General features: G+C 48.0%; 1 protein-coding gene across 1 annotated transcript in view; it reads left to right on the top strand.

The window, feature by feature from the left end:
• Positions 1-25,570, top strand: part of STIL (STIL centriolar assembly protein) — a 340,881-nt gene that overhangs the window by 91,943 nt on the left and 223,368 nt on the right. Inside the window, exon 7 of the mRNA XM_086952397.1 lies at positions 4,150-4,233. Coding sequence (XP_086808523.1) covers positions 4,150-4,233 — 84 coding nt within the window. The remainder of the gene's footprint in view (positions 1-4,149; positions 4,234-25,570) is intronic.

Below are 25,570 nucleotides of genomic sequence, written 5' to 3'. Positions count from 1 at the left end.
GACTACTTTACAGATATTGAGGACTCTGGAAAGTGCGGCCTGCCTCCGCTGCAGATGTGAAGGGCCGGCATAACGGTCAGTGGGGTAGGTGGGGCTTCAGAGTCTGCTGGGTGTCTTCGTCCCTAAACGGGATTTGAAATTCTCACATGAGAGTAGGCTCCCGTCTTTTGCAGTTCATGAACACCCATTGAAAGATAAGGGTCCGCAATTTCACTTTATTTTGATCGCGGTGCTTGTACTTTGATATGTAACAAGTCCATGATATTTAAACAAAACAAGTGGAATCAAAAACCATGGAAAAGTCTTTTTGCGACTCACGCTGTATAAAAGCAACTGAAATAAGTAAACGTTCAGTCTGTTGTTAACCTTTGAATATTAGCAACGTAAGCCTTTAGAGAGCCGGTGACAAGGGGATACCAAATATTACACAACGCCGGGGCAGCTGAACATTTACCCTGTGAAAATCCACAACAATAAGCAGCTTACGGGGAGAAGTTTAAATAGCGGAGATACAGGGTGCGTGTATGATTAATGTAGAGCATGTCCGTGTGTAGTGTACAGTAGGGACTCCCTGGCCATCTGAAATACAACTGGTAATGTAAAGTAAAGTGCGCTGTTACCGTCAGTCGAGTTTGTTTACCTTCGGTCGAGTGTTTACCTTCGGTCGAGTTCATACTAAACAAACACGCACTACAACAGGAAAAACTAGAAAGTCATCAAGAATTAGGTGGACGACGGAAGCGAGAGTAACACAGCTGGGGGAGTGGGAGAGGGAGGGGGCAACAGACATGGGTGTGGGAGTAGCTGGTGGGGAGGAAGGGAAAATAAGGACACGGTGGAAGAAGCAAGAGGAGCTTGAGGGAAGACGAGTCGGTTGGGTGGGGGGCGGGGGAGAAGGGGAGTGAGCGAGTGGGAGGGAAGCGCTGGCTCTCGGCATTACGTGGGCAGGGGGCGCATTCCTTGGAAGTGTGAAGCAGGCAGGCGGCTCGGGGAGCAAATGGTAAGCGCGTGCACAAGCACATGCACTCTAGGAAATCCGCGATGGTTTCAGAGCTTGGTTGAACCACTATACTCTCGTCCTATTTATCGCTTGCGCGATTAATAGGACAAGACCTAAACATATCGCCCAGAGTCCACTGGTTTGGAAAAACCTTAGATGCGTGAAAGTGCAACAGAACCCTATGAAAAGTTATCACAAGAAGAAATGGAGCTCTTAGCTCAATATAATAGTCCTTAGAAGAATATAACGCCAAGCAGAATAGGACATGACTGTAGAACGGAGAGATTCTATAGTAGAAACATACGCTACAAATACTCGACATAGAGTAAGTCACATACCCATAAAAGGGGTATAATCTCTTGAGACTAGCTGTTAAGGAGTTCGAGGCTAGCTCTTAAGCAGAGAAAAGTGAAAATAAAACTAAACCAGCTACCCAGCTGCAAATACCATCTGGGAATTAAAGACCCAAACCCGTAGACTAATAATCTCATAAGACAAAAGCAGTGCTTTACACTTCAACACTACTAATTCAATGAAGGCCATAAACATAGGGACCACAGGATAAATTACCAAGACCTGATGAGATCCAATCACAAATTGCCAGCAATGTGGCGCTGGGCTGCGGAATAAGCATGGCTATCAAATACATTGATTCCTTCAAAAGGTAAGTCGTTTAGACCATCCAGAATATTCACGGAGAAACTGGAATCACACAACCAAGTGTGCCTCTTCAGAGCTACTGATCTAGCCATAGCTCTACCAAAGGAATCCATTGTGTCCATCGCCGACCTGATAGAGAACATGGCCATTTCACGACAATCTTCTATCCGCTGAGAAAGTTCAGCTCTAACTTACTGCGGGAGAGAAGGAAGTAGGTGGTCAACAGAATTCCAGGCAAAAGAAGCCCTTCCATACACACAGGACATGTTGAGCAATCTTCCAGCTGTACTAGTGGACACAAACATATTTCGGCCACACGTCTCCAACCACCGAGACACCCTGCTCGGTGGAATACAATAGGAGTATCTAAATTCAGCAATATTAAAGCTGCTTGCACAACAATCATTTTGAGCAGGTCGATGACGGTGTGCAATGGCACGCCCAACAGAAACTCCTGACATTGGCCTTGCCCAAGTTCCCAGAAGAATGTTGTATAGCAACTCTCCAAAAGGAAGTAAAGACTCAACCCCAGTTCCTCATTGGTGGAGTAGACCCAACAAGGGATCAGAGGACATGGACACCAGAAGAAGCTGCAACTTTAAAATATCAGCAGCCTTTTTAATGACCCCAACAAAAGCTGCACTAGCCTCTGTCGCTATTCTATTTGGTTAAAGTAAATCATAGGTAGGGGACGGTTGTAGACTAACGTCCCCACCAAAAGCCAAAGAACCTCCTGCATGAGGTTGGCCAAGAGCACCCAATTGCTTAACTCTACCCCAGTGTTGCAGTCTCTTCCTGCAACACTGAGGAAATGGCAACCAAGTTAGCCTCATCCTCAATTTGTAGAGGAGAAGGTGCAGAAGCCTCAGTGGCAATAAACTGCGCTTAATGGCATAGACGCGGCGTCGTAAGTCCACCGCACAGCGTTGAGGAGGTGATAAATCCCCCTCTGCGTACCCCATGACGTCATAACAGGAAGCCGCACCTGGTTGTTTTCCAGCGTCGTAGGGACTCCAGCTATGGAGCTAGGGTCCTTGATCGGCGATGAGGGTGAACCCCTAGTCAGTCTCTTCAACATCTTTGGGGTCCTAAGGTGCACCAGGGAGAGATATTGAGTCAAAAAAGACTTGTAATGCTTGGAAATATATTTCCATTTGGGCCATAGTTACCCCTTCACCAGGATATGGTGGAAAGCTTGGGTCGACTCCTGCACAACTGCCTACAGTAAGAACCGGGGGGAACTGGCAACGGTGTCACGACATCGCGAGGCTGAAGGCCTATGTGACTTTGATCCCTTCCGATGAGATTTAACGGATTTTGGCGAGCGACGACGACTGGAACAGTTCCTCAACCTGCCACCAGCAGGAGCCTTAGAACGGGAAGGAGATCAGCATTTGGACTCTGAACGGGACACCCTATCCTGCAGCAACTTCATCCGACGTTCCCGTAAAGCAGGGGTCTCCAAACCGGTCCTGGAGGGCCGGATCCATGCCAGATTTTTTAAATAACTACATGTATCTCAATGGGGATATCCCAAAAATCTGGCATGGATCCGGCCCTCCAGGACCGGTTTGGAGACCCTGCCGTAAAGACTTGGGCTTCAGCCTCTTACAGGCATCTAAGTCACTACAGAGCTGTACAACACCGCCCCCTAGTGCGCAGAGGTACTGCTGAAAAATCTCCAGTTCCAGAATGACGCCGGGGGAAATTCGACGTTAAGAACTGTGTCACTACCAGATATAGTGTTTTCGAGGGTAAGTATATTTTCCTTTTTAGCCAATGTTTGGCACAAATGCTGTAAGGTTGTACACTAGCGAGAGTAAGATTACTCCCTTCTTAGAATCAAATTCTGATGGCAGGGGATCGTGCCACTCTCTTCAATTAGATCATATTGATGTACGCCTACCAAGCTAGGTAAGGATACATTAGTTCTCTGCTAGATGTGCACAGATGTTATATTAGAAGAATGCTGCTGTACGTCTCATGGTTCCTGAAATATTACATCATCACTTCTGCCTTTAAAAAAAAATGCTGTTTAGAAAAATTCGGTTTGGATTAGCAATGTCTTCCCAAGCTAAATTACTTCTCTAATGATACAACCACATAAATGAAAATCTCTCTGTACCAATTTTTTTTAGGGGGGTATTTCAAGGGGCCAGGACTATCAAGAGGAATAAGGTGAGTTTCAAGCTTTGGAAGGGATATGTGGTTACACAAGTGAAACTGGAGGGAATTACCATGTTTTAAAAACCTGCTATAGATCTTATAACTATTATGTTCAGAGTGATTAGACATCCAGTCAGGGCAAGCAAGGTCTGGCTTACCACCTATGTGCCTAAAACATTTTGTGTAATTACAGAAGCCCTTTGTGATGTGAAGTAGATACAATGTTTTGCTTCTTCTCCTGCCATGGTTCATGATTAAGCGCTTTCAGTAGTTATCCTTTAAAGCATACTCACCCATTAATGGCAATGATTTTTATTTTTTAGGTATCTTACCATGGACCAAACGCGAAAACTGTTGCTGGTGTTGGATTCTGACCCCAAAGTTTATACCCTTCCACTCGTTGGCATGTAAGTCCATCGATATATTTGTGTAACCCCTTAATTGATGTAACTTAGTATGTTTATTTCAGTTAGTTCACACTGGCCCTGCTGGTTTTTGTTTACTAGATCATATTATTTGCTGTGATGTTCAGGTTAGATTTTCAGGCCAACATGTAAACTTTCTTGGGATTTCTGTTAAATTATTTAACTTTTATATATCTTTGCCTATATCGTTGCCTAGGTGTTGGGAGCTAGCTCTTTATATAGTATACCAAAAAGAACTATAATGTGCAAAGAGTGCAGGCATTCCTTATAAGTGGAATGAGGCTTGCTCTAGCAATCCAAAGGTGCTCTTAAGGGGTTAGTGTGATCGAGCAGCCTTAGGCTTATCAGAGAGGAGTGTTGGACATCTGCTGCATGCACAGTGTCAATAAATGATACACACGACTCAATAAGATCGCACCAATTTATAAAAATAACATGTATGTGTGAATATATATATATATATATATATATATATATTACCTACTGGCGTCTCGCCAGTAGGTATATATAGTTAGGATTTTTTGTCTATGGGACTTTTGAAAATTCTATGTCTAATAACTTTGGCGTTTGTGGACGGAATCGGCTGAAATTTTCAGGAAAATGGCACATTTTGTTTCTGAGCAGCCCCTGAAAATTTGGGGGGGTTTCGTCAAGGGGGGGCCGAGAAAAAAGGGGGGTCCCAAAACTCGTTTTTCCCATGTTAATTTCCATAGGGCCTTTGGCCTCACTTTTAGCTCGAACGGCTGAATGGATTTGCACAAAACTTGGCAAAATTGTAGGGACTGTTAGCCCGATGTGCCTTTGCTAGGTCTCAATATATGTGCTCCAGTGGATTTTGAGAAATTAACGTTCAAAACAAGATATATATCTGTAACAGCGCTCCGGGCTGCGCTCCGGTCCGCTTACTTTTCGCGAAACGGTACTTTGCGATGCGAAGCTGATTGGCTCCCCGGTGTCTGTCAACATTCTAAACAGTCCGGAGCGGCCGCCATCTTATCTCTCGGTAGGATCGAGAGAGAAGAAGAGGTGAAAAACGAAGGGGGAATTTTAATGAAAGGGGGCAAGGTATACCCCTCTTGACCCCCTAGGAATGTTGTTGGGGTTATTAAAGGGTCCCGTGGGGAAAATAAAAAAAAAATTATTTTTCACGGTAGAAGCGCTTCACGGGCCGCGAACTGGGCCGCAAACTGGTAGCGAAACGGGAATTCGCCATTTTGTGCTTCGTTTTAATTAAATTACTAGGTATAAGGGGGTGCGGGAGACGTATCCTAATCCCTTATGTTTTCTGAGGGTGGCTGAGGAGGCTCATATATGTTGATACATGTCTTCCAGCGGCTGTGCGTGAGCTTTTTTTTTTTTTGCTGCGTGACGTCTGTTAACGTTCGATTCGATGGAAATCAGGAAGTGTTGACCGCCAATTTGTCAGTGCGATAAAATATTTTGTTATAAATGAATCCTTATTGATAAACATTGTCTGCGCCATCTTGCCTTTTTTCCAATGCCACAATTTTGTCGTGCACGGCAGCCATTTTAGATGCCAGGCCGGTCCCAGGCTATCACCTAGCCCTGCGGATGTAGTTTATGGCCCCAGCTGTAGAGAATCCAGACATGCCAACCCTCCCGATTCAGGCGTGAGACTACTGATTTCAGTGCTAGTCTCCCGCCTCCCGATTTCTGCAAGCGAAAACCCGGGGGCATATTACCAACAACTAGCGATAATTTTTGTCTCTAACTTGTTTAGAGACAAAAATTATCGCCGCACATCGGCGATTTTTATCGCAGATAAACCTTGCTATTAGCAAGGTTTATCGCAAATGCGATAAAAAACGGCCGCAATGCATGAATATCGCTGAAAAGTCAGCGATATTCATGCATTATCGAGCAAATGCTCTTAGCCATGTTATCCACCTCCCATTGGATAACATGGCTAAGAACTGCTCAGGGCAGGTGTTAGCTTTTTGAGATATTCGCGCTTAGCGCGAATATCTCCAAAAGTTGGTAATAGGAGATAGCGATGTTAGGGACTGTTTCCAGTCGCTAACATCTTGGCACGCCCACTTTGCATGTCATTAGTGATAAATATCACTGACCTGCAAAGCGGGGCCCAAGATGGTCGCTATCTCCTTTTAGCTGTCACTAACTGGTGTTAGCGACAGCTTGGTAATAGGGAGATAATTTTATCTCCGCTTTCTTGGCTTTTAAAGCCAAAAAAGCGGAGATAAACCCCCTTGATAATATGCCCCACGATTCCTCGGGGGTTTCAGCTGACAAGGCTTGGTATTGTGTTACGTGGTAATTCTTCCAGGAAACGTCAGAGGGTCGATGCAGGGGTTCTAGAAGGGGTGATAAACCATTTAAGCCTCATGAACAAGCGCATGGTCTTTTAAAGATCTGTGAAGTACTCGGGGCGGCGGTGTGTGTGTGTCCTCTTTCAGGAGCGGGCGGGGGGGGGGGGGCACTGCCAGCAACTTGCCAGGCCAGGCAGTGTTCAACACTTGCATCACCCTTTCTCTGCCTGCTATTGCGCTCCATGCTTCGGAAAGGTAAGAAAAAGAACGTGCATTTGAGTTTGAAATGTCCGATCCTGTAGCAGTACACTTGCAAAGCCCACACATGACAATAACCCGATTCAAGGCCCCATTCACCCGATTTTTTAAAAATATATAGCACTCCAACAAAGTAGGATTATAAAACTTTATTAACTTTTAAATATAACGAACGGAACAAAAACTGTAAATACATTTAAACATTTTTTGACAAAAAAAACAACAATGGTCAGAAGCTGTCTTTTGTGCGAATAGTCCCAAGGCAGCACAACGTGCAGACTTCTGGACGGCACCCAGGTGATGTCACCTGGGTGCGGCACTGGTTTTTGGGATCCTACAATGCAGCTCAGAAAAACAGCGTGGGGCGTCCCGGGTGGTGCGGGGGGGAGGCCTCGTCAGTAGCGGTCTGTTGTGCGAATAGTCCCAAGGCAGCAGAACGTGCTGAGATGTGGATGGCACCCAGGTGATGTCCAGTAAACTGCCGCACTGGTTTTGGTATCCTACAATGCTGCTCCGAAAATTGGCGTGGGGCGGCCCGGGGGGGGGCGTGGGGGAGGCGGCGTGAACGGGCCTCCCCAGGTGGCGGCCATCCAGCTGAGTTGCGCCCGCTCTTGCGGCTACAGCGTCTCGCTCACCATGTAGTTGAGTTGCTCCCACTCTTGCAGTGCAGCGATAGGCGGCTGCCACAGGACTCTTAAAATGGCGGCCGGCTCTTCGGTTTTGGGCCTGGTCCACTAAAATGGCCCTGGGACACCTTGGAACTCGGACGCTTGCCTGCTAGGGCTTGGGCTCCATTCTCGAAAGCGTCCCCTCAGCCGTGAAGATTCTACAAAAGTCTTGGGGGCCCTCGACTCCTGCATGCTTCCGGTGGGGAGCGGCTGCCATGATTGCTCGCGGAATGACCACGACGGAGCCACGAGATGGTGGTGCTCTCATGGTGACGCCAGCTTCAGTCTGAATCATCCAGAAACAAGGTGGGGCTTTCATCGTTTGGGAAAAAAAAATGTTCTAAACCAATGAAAAGTGTTATTTTTAGGTCATATGACCAAGCCTTCCATCTTTAGGAAACCAAAAGTAAAATGAACCAATGAAAAGTTTTATAAACAAGTCACATGACCTGTTATGCGGCATAGGGCTACAAAAAGCGTAGAAAATCCGTTGGCACGTGAGGCGGCGTCAGTAGCGGACCGGTGTGCGAATAGGCCGAAGGCAGCACAACGCGCCGAGATCCGGATGGCACCGAGTTAGTGTCCAGCAAGTTGCTGCACTGGTGTGGCTATCCTACAATGCTGCGCCGAAAGACGGCGTGTCCAGCTGAGTTCCGGTCACTCTTGCGGTACAGTGACTCGAACGCGCCGAGATCCGGATGGCACCGAGGTGGTGTCCAGCAAGTTGCCGCACTGGTGTGGCCATCCTACAATGCTGCGCCGAAAGTCGGCGTGGGGTGCCCCGTTGGCTTATGAGGTGATGTCAGTAGTGGACCGATGTGTGAATAGGTCGGAACCAGCACAAGGCGCCCTGCACTGTTGAGCCTTTTTCAATGCCTGTTTTTTGTTGTTTCCCCTCCATCAAAAACAAAAAAAATATATAAAACTGTGCAAAAATACAAAAAAATTAGAAAAGCAGTGCTTGTAAGACTGTCTGAAGCTTATTTGCACCTGCTGCAGCTTCACTATTGCCCTGGTGTGGCCAAAGATCGCCCATGACATAGGCGGCCGGCTCCCGAGGTCCGGCGGAACTTTTTTCCTTTTCCTTTCTGCTTCTTGTCCCACAATCCGTTTCACCTGAAGACAAGACCAGGTTCCTGAATGTGTGCAGGGGGACGCTATTGATTGAATGAAAATGGCGGCTTGACACAAAGCTGACTCAAGCGTTGCTGTTGATGCCATACAGACAAAAATTGGTTTTCAGTTTGTACATTCTTCAGGATTTTTTTTTCCATCCAAGGCTGATTGAGAGTTTGTAGAAAAATGGCTTCAGATTTTCCACATATTACTCTTCAACATTCTTCCTAAATGTAACAATGTGAGACTCACTAGGAGAACGGCTGTTTATCTTTCCTTTCAAAATGCTGCCAACAATATTTTCTGAATGGAAGACACCATCTTGTAGCATAAAGGGCCGAAAGGGGTTCTGGTCTGGCCGATTGTTGGTGGAGACATTTTGACTATATCTTGGACCTGCCCGGCCTCGCCTAAAATGGCGCCGGTATAAATGGGACTCGTAACTCCTTGTTGTGTACTGGTTGAACAACCTTGATATCACGAGATATGAATGCAGTTTTGATGCTCATGGCGGGCGGGGACGAGAATTGATAGAATATTTCTACATCCCTATTGATATTAAGTTCTGATGTGTTATTTATTACTGTACTATTGAAAGTTCGAATTAACGTCACCCATGGTACTTGCACGCAAATGTATATCTAGATAACTTTTTTGTAAGTGGCCCTGTCGTATTTTAATTACAAAATGTACGCCCACCTATTCCGCAACTGTTAGAGATCTTAGTTCTTGCAACCTAATGGCTCGCTCGTTACGTTCCTCTATAATGTAAATGCCTCCTCATCATATACGATTTCAGTTTGCTCCGTGGCCGGCCCACGTGGTTATAGGCCCGTATTTGTATACTGACATTTTCACAATAAATGTTTTTAAAACAAAACATGGTAGTAGTATTTACATTGGTAAAGTTTTTACTTTTAGTCACTGTTTTCGAATCAGTAAAAGGCAAGTGAAATAAAGCAGTCCAATTACATGACGGATAAAAGGTATAATATGTAGGAACGCAGTAAAGATAAATGGTCAAGGGCAGTTGTGTTTTCCACTCCTGCAACATAAAGTGATCGATAAGAATCTGATAATCAGGCGTATCGGCGACTAAGACAGCAGGCCGAGTCTCTTTTACTCAACGGCTCCGTCATGGAACGAAGAAACGCCCTTTTTCTCGAAAAAGGAATATATTTTACTTGCAGGACAGTTGTAAATTTCCGGGAAAGTACATTAGCCTGGAATATTATAACATATATGTTTAAAAAAAAATAATGTTCGAAAACAATAAAAAGCGTAATTTTTAGGTCATATGACCAAGCTTTTCATCATTAAAATAACAAAAGTAAAATGAACCAATGAAAAGTTTTATTAACAAGTCACATGACCTGTTATGCTTACGTTACGCGCTGCGCGCCGCGCCCCGGATCACTTCCCGGTGCGCTAACGCGGCGTGTCATATAACGCATTACGCGACAACGTAGGTCAAGAATATAGTCAAAATGTCTCCACCAACCAGCGTTCGGAACACAACCCCTTTCAGCAGTCCAAAAAGTTCTGTTAAATGACAACAGAGGGGACAGGCAACAAGAACCATCAGTCAAAGAGGGGAGGGCAAGTTCTTCTCTACCGGGTCATGTTGGGGCGCTACCGGAACTGATCGAATTGGTAGTCTACAGTGTTTCTGGATGTTTCAGACTAAAGCTGGCGTCAGCATGAGAGCACTACCATCTCGTAGCTCCGTCGTGGCCATTCCACGAGCAGACATGGCAGCCGCTCCCCACCAGAAGCCTGCGGGAGTCGGGGGCCCCCAAGACTTTTGTAGAATCTTCACGGCTGAGGGGACGCTTTCGAGAATGGGACCCAAGCCCTATCAGGGAAGCGTCCGAGTTCCAAGGTGTCCCAGGGCCATTTTAGTGGACCAGGCCCAAAACCGAAGAGCCGGCCGCCATTTTGAGAGTCCTGTGGCAGTCGCCTATCGCTGCACCGCAAGAGCGGGAGCAACTCAACTACATGGTGAGCGAGACGCTGTAGTCGCAAGAGCGGGCGGTAAACAGCTGAATGGCGGAAGAGGCACAGTGTAGCAAAAGCGGGCGGAATGGCAACTAAAACGGTAAAGGGGCGCCCCACTACAGCGTGTCTTCAGGTCAAACGGATTGTGGGACAAAGTCCAGAATAGAAGAGTCATCAAAAGGCAAAAAGTTCCGCCGGACCCCGGGAGCCGGCCGCCTATGTCGGGGGCGATCTCAGGCTACACCAGTGCTATAAGACTTGGGGAGGGGGTCGGAGCCAAGCGTCTTCTCCGAGTCCGTGCCATCACACCGCCCCTCGGGGGGCCTCCGTCAAGCGGTTTAGGGAGGTACCATATAACATTGTTTTCAAATGCAGTCAGGTCCACAAACGACCCTCACTTACTTTGAGAATAGTGAAGCTGCAGTAGGTGAAATAAGCTTCAGACAGTCTTACAAGCCCTGCTTTTCTAAACATTTTTTGATTTTTTTGTATTTTTGCAGTTTTATATATTTTTTTTGTTTTTGATGGAGGGGAAACAACAAAAAACAGGCATTGAGGGGGGGCGTGGCCAACTGCCGAGCATGGCGGCTGCTTAGCGAGGGAGCTCCGCAAGGCATAACGGCCTGAACACATATCCGCAGACCCATCCGAGACATCGCCCGCTCGAAGGAGCTTCATCGGCTGGGGGACTCAAGCGGCACGCACCGACCCGCTCCCGGCAACCATCTGATGCCGAGAAGTGCTCCGATCGGAGGCGGACTGCTGCGGCCTTTCACTACACTGCAGCACCGGACTGCCGTACTTGGCGGATCCGGGCGGAAGTGCGCCCTGGGCGACTAAGGCGCACTGACTCCAGCCGGCACCTGCAGACACCCGGAGTAAAGACACGATCCGACGCTCCATGCTACCAGGCTGAACCCTTGAGGAAGCGGCATCGGCTGCAATACCCCGGGCGGGCTGAACACCCCCGCAGGCGGGGACGTCCCTGACCATCGGCGGAACCGTCTATGGGGAGAAAGAGAAACTGATATCGCCGCCCCGGTTGCGAGGTGAGACAGCAGCGCGCCCGCAGATCCGTCCAGCAACCACTGGCTCAGGCCCACCTGGGGGGCTGGGGCTGATCATTGTCCCGTAGAAAGCGGGCGCTGCCCTGGAAAGACGTGTGCAGTGCAATCGACACTACTGGTGGGGGCTACGACCTCCCGGATACTGCACCCCCGGCAATACAGCTTGAACCGCAGCGTGACCCTGCCGATATTTACAAGACACTACCTGTCCTGAGGGCACAGTTAAAAACCACGAGGCACAGACGACAAGCGTGCTGTGACGCGCAGAGGAGCGGAGTACACGCGTGGTGGGCCACACAGCAGGGACACGGACGCAGATCTTTTAACGAATGCGACCCCTCGGTCGCGGTGAACTGGAAGACTGTAACTAACGGTGTAAGAATCTACTGACGGTAGGAATCCCGTCAGGCCGCGCATAGCCTGGTGTCCGGGGAACGGCTCGACCCTCGAGCAGTCTGAGTTGTACATATATAAGGGACCGGGTCGCACGACGAAGAGCGCGACGCCATGGCGGGCAAAGGCTTGAGAAGTACATCGACGCAGGCAAAACTTGATAAATTTGCATATGGTCAACAGGGCCATTCTCAGGGAGGCGGGCGCCACTCCACTGGTACACCTCCGGACACAGAAGGGGTGAAGAGAGTAACCCTGGAAGACATTATGAAAACGCTCACTGATGTACAGGCGACAGTGGGCACTATTTCTTCCGAAGTAAATTTACTGAGGGCGGACTTTAAGAAGATGTCAGAAAGAGTGTCCCAAGTAGAGGTGGTTACGAAATCACTCATTGAAGACACTTCAGACCTGCAAGTGGCGATGGAACGAATGGAAAAGGTCACGAAGCAACTACAAGACAAGCTGGATGACCAGGAAGGGCGCTCCCGAAGAAACAACGTTCGCATCTTGGGCCTTCCGGAGTCGGAGGGGAAAGGCGCCATGGACCTGTACGTAGAGGACCTTATCAAAAACAAGCTACAACCGAAGGGCCTGTCCAATTTTTTCTCTGTTGAAAGGGCGCACCGGATCCCTGGAGGTGCGGCCAAACCGGGTGCAACGTCGCGGCCTGTCCTGGCCAGGCTGTTTAACTTCAGAGATAGAGACGCCATCTTGCAGGCAGCGAGGGTCGCACCGCCTGTAAAAATTCAGAACTCGACTTTGGCCTTCTTTCCAGACTATACGGCTGAGGTGGCTAGGCGCAGGAAGTCATTCACTGAAGTGAAAAAGACGCTCCGCGATGGGGGCCTACCCTACTCGATGCTTTTCCCCGCTAAATTGCGGATTGTGGCCGAGGGCAAGACATGGTTCTTTGACACACCGGAGGTGGCACGAGAATGGCTGGATGGGTGGAGACAGGTGGGCAAACCCCAACGCCCGCACAGGGACCGCCAGAACCAACGTAGCGGGAGGACGACGGAGCACCAAACTGATAGCCCTACAACTGAAGAGGGAGCCGCGGGGCTGGACTCGGATCTAGAGAGAGACCCTCTCGACTCAGGACAACCTGCTAAGAGTTGAATGAATGTGATACATATGGACCGGCACATCTGCTGCCGTTGGGACCTTGTAGCTGATGGAGCTGAGTAGGGCGGGCATTGGCCGATGCCTGTAGGGGACTCACCGACCCCACGAGCAAGTAAGATAGATAGGGAAGGGACTAAGCACTCTGCCAAGTTGGGGATGCGGGCGGGTTATCGTCCGTGGAGCAGGGGAGCAGGGAGGGGGTGGGGGGGACAAGTTGTAATGTTATGGTTATCGTTATTGGTCATCACTACTTCTTGCAATTCTACTAGGCATGGCTCCGTCACTAGCCGACAACGGCAGGCGCCGCATCAGTACACTGGCTTCACCATATTGCTGCACACTGATACCGTGGGTAGTGAACTCGAATGGCACAACACAGCCAAGCAATTCCCGTTGGGGGTACTCCTGTAGCGACACTGGTGCCCCCACTGAAGCTCCTCACGTGGAATGTCAGGGGGTTGGGGGACAAAATTAAGCGTGGTCTAGTGCTGCAAACTATTAAACTGCATAAATCTGAACTAGTGCTGCTGCAGGAAACACATCTAGCAGGGTCCACATGTAAAGCACTAAACAGGCGTGGCTACACCATGGCAATACACTCCGAATTTACCTCTGGCTCCAGAGGCACCGGAATACTCCTCAAAAACAACTCATCCTTTTTGGTCACAGGTCACAAAAAGGACGACCAGGGGCGGTTTGCGGCACTCTCAGGCCAGTGGGAGGGAAGGGCCCTGAATGTGGTATCGGTATACATCCCCCCAGCACTACATTCTACAGCGTTGCCAGCTCTCAGCCAATTTCTTATCGACCTCCCGGAGGGGGATATGATACTAGGGGGAGACTTCAATGCTATAACAGACCCCCTACTGGACACCTTTCCCGTACGGGATCGCCACAGAGGGGCTGCCACACTCCCTGGATTCATGACGGCCATGGGCCTCACGGACGTATGGCGTCAACTGAATCCCACCGCAAAGCAATACACACATTACTCGGCACCCCACGATAGCCTCTCCCGTATTGACTACTTCCTTTTTCTGGGGGTAGAACTGGGCTTAGTGGACGGCCTTGAAATTCTGCCGAGAGGCATTTCTGACCACTCCCCGATCTCCCTTCACCTTTCTACTAGAGAACGTAAGCGAGCTAGGCTGTACCCGATCTACCCCAATTATCTGCAGATACCGGGCATCAGGAAGAAACTGAAGTTGGTTACGACACACTACTTCCGTGAAAACACAGGGTCGGTCTCCTCACCTTCAGTACTGTGGGAGGCATACAAAACGGTCATGCGAGGGGCATCCATATCGGCCATTACTGGGTATAAAAGGGAGTCCAGAGCTGAACTGGCTAATTTGGAATTGGCGTTGCACGCGGCGAACACTGCGGCCATGGCAGACCCCACCCCTGGCACAGCACATGAGCTACAGCTCCGTCAGCAGCAACACCAGGCCCACCTCACTACAGTCACTAAAGGGCACCTTGCAAGCACCGCGCACCGCATCTACGATGTGGGTGATAAGGCAGGGAGGATGCTGGCATGGCTGGACAAGCGGGGAGGCAGTAACAAGGGGATACAACGGCTATACGATGCAAGGGGGCACCTGCAGACCCACCCGGAACAGATAGTCCAAGCACTGGCTCACCACTTCCAAGGGATCTATACGCCGACACGAACGGTCACTGAACAGGAGGCTGTAGCATCACTCAGTCACATTTCCATCCCTGTGCTTACACCTGAAGCACGGCAGGAACTTGATGCCGATCTGACAGAGGAGGAGGTACAGTTAGCGATACAGGCGCTGCAGTCCGGTAAGGCCCTGGGCCCCAACGGAATTCCTGTGGAGTGGTATAAGGCGGTGAGCTCGGTGCTGGCCAAGCCCTTATTAGACATGTATAAAGACAGCGCAAAAAGGGCACTGCTTCCACTCGACCAACGTACGGCCACTATAGTAGCTATCCCCAAACCGGCCAAGCCACCGACGGAATGCGCCTCATACAGACCCATTTCCCTACTCAACACAGAAGCAAAGGTCCTGGCGAAACTCCTGGCCAGTCGTCTGACCAAGCACCTGAGTACCCTGATACACCCTGACCAATCGGGCTTCATGCCACACAGGAGTACAGCGCTGAACCTGAGAAGGGTACATGGGGTGCTGGCGAGGGCACATCTTCTCACGGAACAGGCTGCGATACTCTCCCTAGATGCTAAAATGGCATTTGATCTGGTGGAGTGGGAATACCTGTTTGCTGTCCTAACCCGGATGGGTTTCGGCCCCCTATATCTAGCGTGGGTGCGACTACTTTACACCCTACCAATGGCGCAGGTGGTTGCAAATGGCCGTACATCATCGCCCTTTCCACTGGGGAGGGGAACTAGACAAGGATGCCCACTATCGCCTCTACTGTTTGCGATAGTACTGGAACCGCTGGCAATCCTGCTCAGAGAGACGCAGCTATTCCGGGGCATCACTTGGGATGAAGGATGGGAGGACAAGGTCTCCCTATATGCAGACGACATGTTGATCTACATGTCCGGGCCGAATGAGGGGGTCCCCGCCCTGCTGGCCGTCTGCGATGAACATGGCAAGGCCTCGGGCTACACCCTGAACTGGTCCAAGTCTATACTCTATGTCCTCAAAGGCCCGGGTCCGGTATTACCGGCTGACTGTCCCCTCAGGATCACCACCTCCTCGTTTAAGTATTTGGGTATTTTTGTGACGACCGATGCTAAACAGTTCTATACCGAAAACTTGCAGCCACCGCTGCAGCGATTGCGTGCTGATGTCAAATACTGGGCTGCACTGCCACTGACCCTTCTGGGGCGGGCGGCACTCTATAAAATGATGGCTCTCCCTAGATTTCTGTATGTGCTTGAAAACTCCCCGTATGTGGTTAACCCACAATACTTTCGACAGGTGGCGGCTTTGGTTTCCAGTCTGCTATGGAGTAATGGTCCAGCACGGATAGCACAGACTAAATTGGTGAAGAGCTGGTACGAGGGGGGGATTGCATTACCTAATCTCCAACTATATTACTGGGCATCGCAGCTTAAGGTTATTAATCATTGGATCCACGTCACACGGGAAGACCCCGCTTATAAGGCAGATTGGTCACAACTGGGGACGGAGGGCATGCTTTCGGTGCTGTACAATTACCCGCAAGTAAAAGCCCTACTTGGCCCAACATTCCACACGGTGACACTTTGGCACACGGCACAATCACGCCTAGGATGGAAGGGTAAAATCACCAGGCTAACCCCGTTATGGGACACTAAAACACTGGGTAACCTGCGGACTTGTAAGGGGTTTGCGAGGTGGGACGACCTAGGGATCTTGGTGGTAGGGGACCTATGGGACAAAGGCACGGTCATTCCTTTCCCACAGCTACAACAGCAGTACGACCTGCGCCCCACTGAAACATACCGTTATATACAGGTTAGACATGCTCTATTACAGGCAATCCCACCAGACACCACACTCCCAGAATCATCGCCATTAGAGGACAGGCTACTCACCGAATTCATGGAGCAGAAAGCGACATCGCTCACATACAAAAAACTGATTAATAACCTGCCAGATCCCACGCAGAGCCTTAAGGAAAAATGGGTGGGGGAGTTGGGTGACATGGTTGAAACGGAGTGGAACGAGGCAATGGCCTCGCCACGGGAAGTAGGAATTTCGGCTAGATTCCGCCTAGTACAGCTTAAGATATTGCATCGCACCTACTACACACGCACACTACTACATAAAATACAGAGGGCACCACACCCATACTGCCTCAGGGGATGCGGGGAGGAGGGAACTCTCATCCACACGTTATGGGAGTGTCCACAAATCAGGGAATACTGGAGGCAGATCATGCGTACGGTCTCACAAGCCATCAAGGTATCTGTCCTACCGGAACCACGTAAATGCCTGCTGAATATCTGGGACCCTACAGATCTAAACAGATATGGACAACTGTGGGTCACACTGGCAGTGACAGTGGCCAAACGGGACATTGCACAGAGGTGGGGTGCCCCGGAGTTGCCGACGAAGGCAGGATGGATGAGAAACATGGACCTCCTTATGGTGAAGGAAAGAGCAGTGTATGTTTTAAGGGCCTGTCCCCGCAAGTGGAATCAAGTATGGACGCCATGGAACAAATATAGGGGCGAACCATGTGAGGCTTTGCCGGAGGGTGAGGACTCGGAATCCGAAGAGGATGAGGACTAGTGGTAGAGGAAGTGTCAGCATAATGTAGAGGGAGGTCGGGAGGCGGCGGGTACACACTACTAACGAAGGGGAAGTGCTAAATGACTGAGCCTGTAGAATGCTGAATGTCGATAGACGCACCCAATTGCAAAATGATGACCATTATTGGGTTTAATGTTTGTTTTTTCTTTTGATTTTTGTTCTTTTCTGTTTCTCTAGGATCTCGTATAGTCAATGTCGGATAAATGTATTAAAATTGCATTGCCGAGATACTCGTTAGGGACGAGGGACACAACTGGGCCATGTTATGCATATACTTGCTTTACTCACTGTTCTGATATTAGGCCGTCACTGAAAATGATACTTACTGATGCAAACTGTGTTCAATCCTTGCCCTCCTCAGGGCATGTACCACTGATGTGTAACAGCGGCTATTGAATGACAGTATGAATATCTCTTTTTGAACTCCTGACAATAAAGAATGTAAAAAAAAAAAAAAAACAGGCATTGAAAAAGGCTCAAACTCAGAACTCTGAACTATGGCACCCAACATCCAGGACTTGCCATCCGGATCTTGGCGCCTTGTGCTGCTTCCGACCTATTCACACATCGGTCCACTACTGACATCATCTCATAAACCAACGTAATGTAAATAGTTATTTAATAAAATGTTTTACCCTGTTACTTTGCTGGTGTGTTGTCTATATTTTTAATATTTGCATAGGGTTTGTCGTTATTTTGGGCGGTGTGGGTGACGGAGCCGAGCTGTCTTGCAGACCTCATGGTGTGGAGCTCAGTTCATCTCACTATTTTCGTATTTCTCATGAAGGGTTGTTCCTAATGTTTCTATTTTAGCGAGGTCAAAAAGAGATCCAATTAGTGGCCTGATTTTGCTCGATTACTTATTTTTTTACACAATTTTTCACGATTTTTCACTATCTGCAAAGACTAAACAGAGTATTGCGACTTTGTGCTTGTTTGTAAATAGAGAATGAACCAAAGAGAATCAATTGTAAAACAGTAAATGCTTGGATAACAATCAATCAAATGGAGAGACAAGCAGGCACGACGGATTACAACGGGGGTAAAGGCCTGCGTTAACTACTCTTCACTATCTGCAAAGAGAGAGTACTACTAAGAGAAAAGAGGGGAGGGGGGCAGCGTTCAAAGCACATCAGCGTGCATAAACACGAAAAAGTTTTTACCTATCACGTACTTGACATTTTACAGCTTTTGATATTTGCTATTAAAAAACCAATGAAATTCACTGAAAAAACCATAGGTTATAGGCCATATATAGTTAGGAATTTGCATTTACAAAACCTTGAAAATTCACTGAAAAAACCATTGGTTATAGACCATATATAGTTAGGGATTAGCCTTTTCAAAACCTTATTTTACTCACACAAAACCATTGAAATTTCATATATAGTTAGTTCCACTAACTATATAACGCGCACCCGCAATCCACTGCTGATGATGTCACATATTACATCATTCATGACATGGTTAGTGACATCACTGATGACATCACTGATGACATCTCAAATGACATCTCAAATGACATCACTGATGACATCTCAAATGACATCACTGATGACATCTCAAATGACATCACTGATAAAATCACTGATAACATCTCATTTGACATGACTGATCACATCACTGATGATATCATTCATGTGATAATACCATGAACCTCTTCAGACTCTAATATAACCTTAGATACAATCAGTGTAAACAGACAGTCACAGACTGTCACTCATCCATGGAGTTACTCACACACCTAGTCAGTTATGCAAAAAATCAATCACACCTCCATTTTCTCAACTATACAGTTATACACACCTTACTTATTCAAACATATACTAACACATATTTACTTTACTCTCTTATACAATCTCTGATACATGTTCACAATGATCCATACAGCCACTCACACATTCACTGGCTCTTATGCACAGTTATTTATAAATGTCAACTCTCACATGTACTGTGTTTTACATATGTACTTACTTTGACATGTAGCACTGAGATATCCATTCACTCACTAATACACTCATGCACAGTCAACCGTCCATACAGCTGTTTCCACATGCACTTTTGAACCCATACATATAGTGAATCAACTACTCACACATCCAAGTACAGAGTCACACACCTCCCAGCCACCCATACACACACACTCAGTTTCCCATACAAATACTTGGACAACCAATGAATAACCCATACAGTTACTCATATAGCTACTGATCAACATATGCAGCAGTTTGTAGAACAACAGATATAATGATGCACAAATTAAAACAGTTTAGTCACTAACCCATGCACTCAGTGAGACACATTTAATCACTCACTCATACAGTCAGTCATGCACCTACTAAATCCTTCATCCAGACACTTATACATCCACTCTTTCTTCGATATGTAAGACATATTTTAACTTTACAGAAACATACAGTCACTGGATGTTGTCATCAGTGATGTCATCAGTGATGTCATTTGAGATGTCATCAGTGATGTCATCAGTGATGTCACTGACTATGTCATGAATGATGTAATATGTGACATCATCAGCAGTGGATTGCGGGTGCGCGATATATAGTTAGTGGAACTAACTATATATGAAATTTCAATGGTTTTGTGTGAGTAAAATAAGGTTTTGAAAAGGCTAATCCCTAACTATATATGGTCTATAACCAATGGTTTTTTCAGAAAATATATATATATATATATATATATATATATATATATATATATATATATATATATATATATATATATATATATATATATACGAACCAAAATCTTTATGATCAGGTAAGTGCATTTCGAGTTAGAAATATTGACAGTTTTCAGCAGTCGACACAAAGCAACTGTTGGAGCAGTGACGTTATCCTATAGAGGAAAGATATATACTGCATATAGGTAGTTTACAGCGACTTACAGGACCAATCTTCCGGACTCATGGTGAGTGAGGCATTGCTGAAGGCAGCGCCAATAGGTGGCCTTGGGCAGCACTGAGGTTAGAAAGAGGCTGCAAGTTTGGACTGGGGGGCCAGTCTGGCTGAGCCAACAAGGGGGATCAGGTCTCATGATGCTCGGGTACGTGGGGACATCTTAGGTCCTCTTCTACTCAGACCGGGTTGGCCGGGTGTAGAAGTGTCCGGACACACTCTTGGTAGAAGGGGCCTGCACAAAGAGGCAGCAGGCGACGTCTGGAAGCATAGTTGGCAAATCCAAGGTGAGCTTTGACTCTCGAGGGTCTGTGGACCATGCTGGCTTCTTTGGCCCACTTCAACTCTGACTAGGAGGCACGGGTGCAATGGTGCTTTCCGATGTCCGGATTTTGGCGGTCTGGAGTCCTTGCAGCTCTTCTGGGGTGCCTGCATGATGCAGGGGAGAAGCTCTGCTACTCCATGTGATTTCTTGAGTCTTGGCTGAAAAATGTAAGTCCTCCCAGGCTTTTGGAGGCACAGGCATCTGCAGGAAGAGTCCTCTTTGGTGCAGATGTCGATGGCTGCAGACAGACCGGCAGGGTTGAAGCCAAATTGCTGGTCTTGTGTTCTTAATTCTTGTGACTCCTCCACATCCGTCTTCTTTCAGGTCAGCTGGATTAATTTCCTGGTGCCACAGGCTCCCCTAAATACTAGATTTAGGGCTTTATCACCTCTGAGGGAAGCCAGTTTCACGTACCAAAGAATGCAAGCCCTTTGAAGCTCCTTGCCTTGGAATTAGGGAGTGTAAAACGACCCCTGCTGGAGCAGGCCTTGTTCCTGACCTCCTGAGAAAGTGTACTCTCATTCTTCTGTGATGGCGGGCCGGTTAGAATCAGTCAACCAGCACAGTAGTAGTTGGTAGATGTTCAAGGGGCACCTCTTGGGTGCCCTCTGGGTACTTGTATTAATAAATCCATCACTGGAATTGGTGTGGGTTCCTTAATAGAAGATGTTTGATACCAAACAAATTTGGTTTCAGTGAAGCCATCATGTAGCTGGGTTACTAATTTTATTTTATTTATTTTTATCTTTATTTTTCAGTTTTATACATACATGAACAAGATATACAGTAAATTGCAACGGCAGTAACAGCAGGTATATGCAGTATGACATGTAGTATAGGCTACAATTACTGGTGCAGGCGATCATTGGAATGTGGGTGAAACTCCAATACATATAATAATGCGTTCAACAGTGTAATATACATAAACATTTTCGTTACTCCGAGCCTCTGCCCAGTCCAATAGGAACCACAGTGTGAGTGGCGGAAAAGAAAGACCTTTCAACAGCACGGACATTTGTACAAATAGTGCCTCTTGCCGACCCCCTCAGGCACGATACAACTTGCTATTAGTGATTCATGTCGGTTTGTTTCTTAGCGATGTAAGTCTCGTATAGACCCCAAATGTCCACTGGTCTCGAAGAGCTAGGGACAAGCGCAGAATACTCCTTGCAATTAGTATTGCAGAACTCTAAACTGCGAAGCCATGACTGTAGTGAAGGGGCCCTCTTGCTACCCCATAGTAGAGCAATCTCACGCTTGGCTAATCGGAAGCCCAAAGCTGCCAATTTCCTGACCCTCTTAGGGAAATTAATCACGTAGCCCAACAGTGCGATCTCTGGAGTGGGTAACAACTGCATGGAGAATATGTCCCCTAACGTGGTGTGTTCCTGAGTCCAGTATTGATGTATTTCAGGACCTGTCCAGGAGAGGTGGGCATGTCGGCAAATGGAGCCAAGCAGTTCTGGCAATGGTGGGGTCTGGACTGTCTATCCTATGGGATCGTGCAGGTGTGTGATACATTCCACGTAGAAATTTCAAATTGAGCAATTTATGCCTGCTATTCAATGAGACCTCTTTAGTTGCCCTGCAGCATTCTTCCCACTGGTAGTCTGTGATAGGCCTGCCCAAGTCCATCTCCCAAGCCGTGCGTACTTTAGCGTCCGAGAATGGTCTGGACGTCTACATTGTTTGTATAGTTTTGAAATCAAGTGTACGTCTGTCTGTCTGGCTGTTGATAAGCAGTGTCAGTGGTGGCGCCGGCTCAGGGGCCGATGGAAAGGAAGGCAACGTAGCCTGAAGCATGGAGTACATGCGCTTCAGAACAAAGGTGTCCATAAAGGAGCGTTCACCGAATCAAGCTTTCTCCGACACCGGGAAGACATGCCTGTCAGGAAACAGGTCGCCTATCTTGTGAATGTGGAATTTCTCAAGTGTGCGTTGAATCAAGACCTCCTCCATTATGTTAAGCAATGAAGGGTTTGGCAGGGGTAACTCCGGAGAATATAATTGTACAAGGCCCAACAGTCTACGCAACCTGTCCCATGCCCAGCAGGTGGTGGAAACCATCTGAATGTCACGGGGATCTCTGGGGAAGCCCATGGGAAGGATAGCGGAAAGTTTCAGAGGGAGTACTAGGTCAGCCTCAGGCTTCAAATACCGGACACGTACGTCTGGGTGGAACTAGGCGTATGCATAACAACATTGTGCTGTCCGGTAATACAAATACATGTCCGGAATCCAGTGCTTAATTTGTGCCGGTGCTTTCCGGTGCTTAGCACCGGCACTTACTTTTCAGGGCCGGGTATACACGTGTCTGTACGACTGGCTGTACATTGTTGTCACATTTGATCATGACAATAAATTACCTATACTGTCTGTGACTCGGAATGGGCGCACTGGCACAGAGTGTTTTTCTGAGATTCCTGATTCCAGTGTGCTTCGGTTCAGTATGAATTTAAGCCGGAGCAACATCAAAGTGATTACTGTCTGCATCATCATTAATCCTCCTAATGATACTGATCATGTGATGGCGTGGCGACGGCGTCATCATGGGGGCGGCGTACGGGCGTGCCCTTACTTCAGTGGACTGTTGCTGGTGGTGGGGTGGGCGGTATTCGGGAGCAATACTGGGCAGGAGTCAGACATTTATTGGCTAGGTTGGATTTGACTGTGTGCGCGCTGCGCGCAGAGTTTTCTTTCTGCTTGTAAGTTGCCCTGCTCCAGCACACCCGCAACCCGCGAATTAGAGGAGCCCGGCCACATTGAGGGCAGACAGCACCACCAGGGGCCTATCAGTTAATAAAAACAGTGGCCTGCAGCCCCGGCCGAACACAAGTGTAACTGTAAGTATTAAAGTAAAAACTTAAGTAGCAGTCGGAGACCTCATGACGTCATGCCACAATACTACGACATGCCCAGTGGTGGCGTGTCGAGCTCCGGCTCCATCCAAGATTCGATGACGGTAACGCACTCCACTGTTCCTGGCCCAGTGGTCCTGACCCGGCCCGCATTTATTTAATTCTTCATTACATCAGGAAAGGTTAGGTACGTTGGTAAAGAAGGGAAGGCCCTGCCCCTTGAAGTAGTATCCTTCCTCCCAAGATTCGAATTCCACGATGATGCATGGGCTCAGCTGGCTTGGCCTAGTAGCAGCCGCCAGCCATGCGTACACATAGCTCGAGCCCACATGCCACAGTACCTATTAAGTAATTTGTTAAATGCCAGTATGACAAGGCGGGGTCAGGCACTGTGACAACCCAGGTGGTGGGGGAGTGACGCTGGGGCAGTGACATTCAATAGTGCAAGAGTGGGGGCACAGGCACACTAACTACTCAGGGGCGGGAGCGGGCACTACTGCACTGACATCATGGGGTCATCCCAGGCCTAGGGTGGCAGGCTCGGACGAGCTGGTAGAGAGTGACAGCCTGAGGGGGTCTGGAGGATGAGGGGAGTAGTAGAGAGTGACAGTCTTACAAGGCTTGTAGAGAGTGACTCTCTTACGGGTTTGTGGTCTGGTAGAGAGTGACAGTCTTACGGGTTTGGGGGCCGGTAGAGAGTGACGGCCTGAGTGAGCTGGCAGAGAGTGACAGTCTTATGGGTTTGAGGGGATTGTAGTGACAGCCAGAGGGGGGCTAGAAGAGAGTGACAGCGTGAGAAAGCTTGTGGGGGCTGGTAGAGAGTGACAGTCTGAGAGGGGTGGTAGAGAATGATAGTGTGAGTCAGCATGAGAGCTGGCAGGGGGTGGCAGCTGTACGGGACTGAGGGGGCTACCACAGAGTGGAAGTCTGAGGGGGTTGCACTGGAGTGACAGCCTGACTGCTAGAGAGTGGGCGGTAAGAGCAGTCGTCTCGGAGGGCGGCTGGCACAGAGTGCCAGTCTGAGGGGGTTGCATGGGAGCACTGAGCAGTAAACTGCCAGCACCAAGCAACAAATACTCTGCTAATACTGCCAGCACTGACAGCATGCGCATGGACATTGTGACTGGGAAACTCACGTCCTGAGACGCTATATGAGTCACTAGAGGAAAAGAGCCCGCCCGTCTTGCAGAGGGCCCTGGGGTAACCCCCCCCCCCCCCCCCCCCCTCCACCCCCAACACACACAAAGACCCTGGGAACTTGCCACACACTAGACGAGCTATACTTTTTTGTCAACAACATTATGAATGCGTTAATGAGTTCAGAACTTGTGTGGCTGCTACGGTCGGTGTTATCTTTTTTTTATCCTGCAGCCCTTGAATAATTTATCTGTATATTTTTAAGCTGTGCATAGTGTGTAATATTTATTGTTGTGATGCGCCCTGTGCGACCAGTTATGCTCACTATCTGTCAGCATTCACAAAGTGACGTTTGTCCTCACCGGATCAGGTTTAACCGGGTGTTTAAGCTGAATTGTAAAATGCAAACCCTATAATTCCCTTTCTGAATCAATTTCACAACCGACACACTATTCAACGAGGGTCTTAGCGCTGATGAGGTGGGGTGTCTTTGATGAAGGCGGCTCTCCCTACATCTCCTCACTCACACAAAGCTCATTTGTGCCCACTCTCTGCCACGGGCCTCTTTCACTCCTGTGTGTTCTGGGCAGAGCCTGTCCCTTCCCTTCCTCAATTGTGTCCCACGCACCTCGCCCAGAGATTGTGCTCTTTTGTAGAATCTCCCAAAGTTGGCATTTTTGAGAAAGTGGGAGGGATGTGTGATTTAAAACAGATTTAAAAGTTATGATTTCCTTCCCCCAGCCACCTGGATGGTAATAGGCTAAATACAAAAAAACAGAAAATTAGTGTAACAGTTCTTGAGCGTTATATTTTTTTAACGTCCCTTTTCTATGTCAGTAGCCTTTTCAAGGTGTCATCATTCTGAGCATTGCTAAAATTCATCTGACTTTTCGCAGTGCCAGTTGAGGATGTGGGAGAAGCTAATATAGTAAG

This window comes from Lissotriton vulgaris, chromosome 1_1, assembly GCF_964263255.1.
Source record: "Lissotriton vulgaris chromosome 1_1, aLisVul1.2, whole genome shotgun sequence".
Lineage (NCBI taxonomy): Eukaryota > Metazoa > Chordata > Amphibia > Caudata > Salamandridae > Lissotriton > Lissotriton vulgaris.
This window is presented reverse-complemented; position numbering and strand designations above follow the sequence as displayed.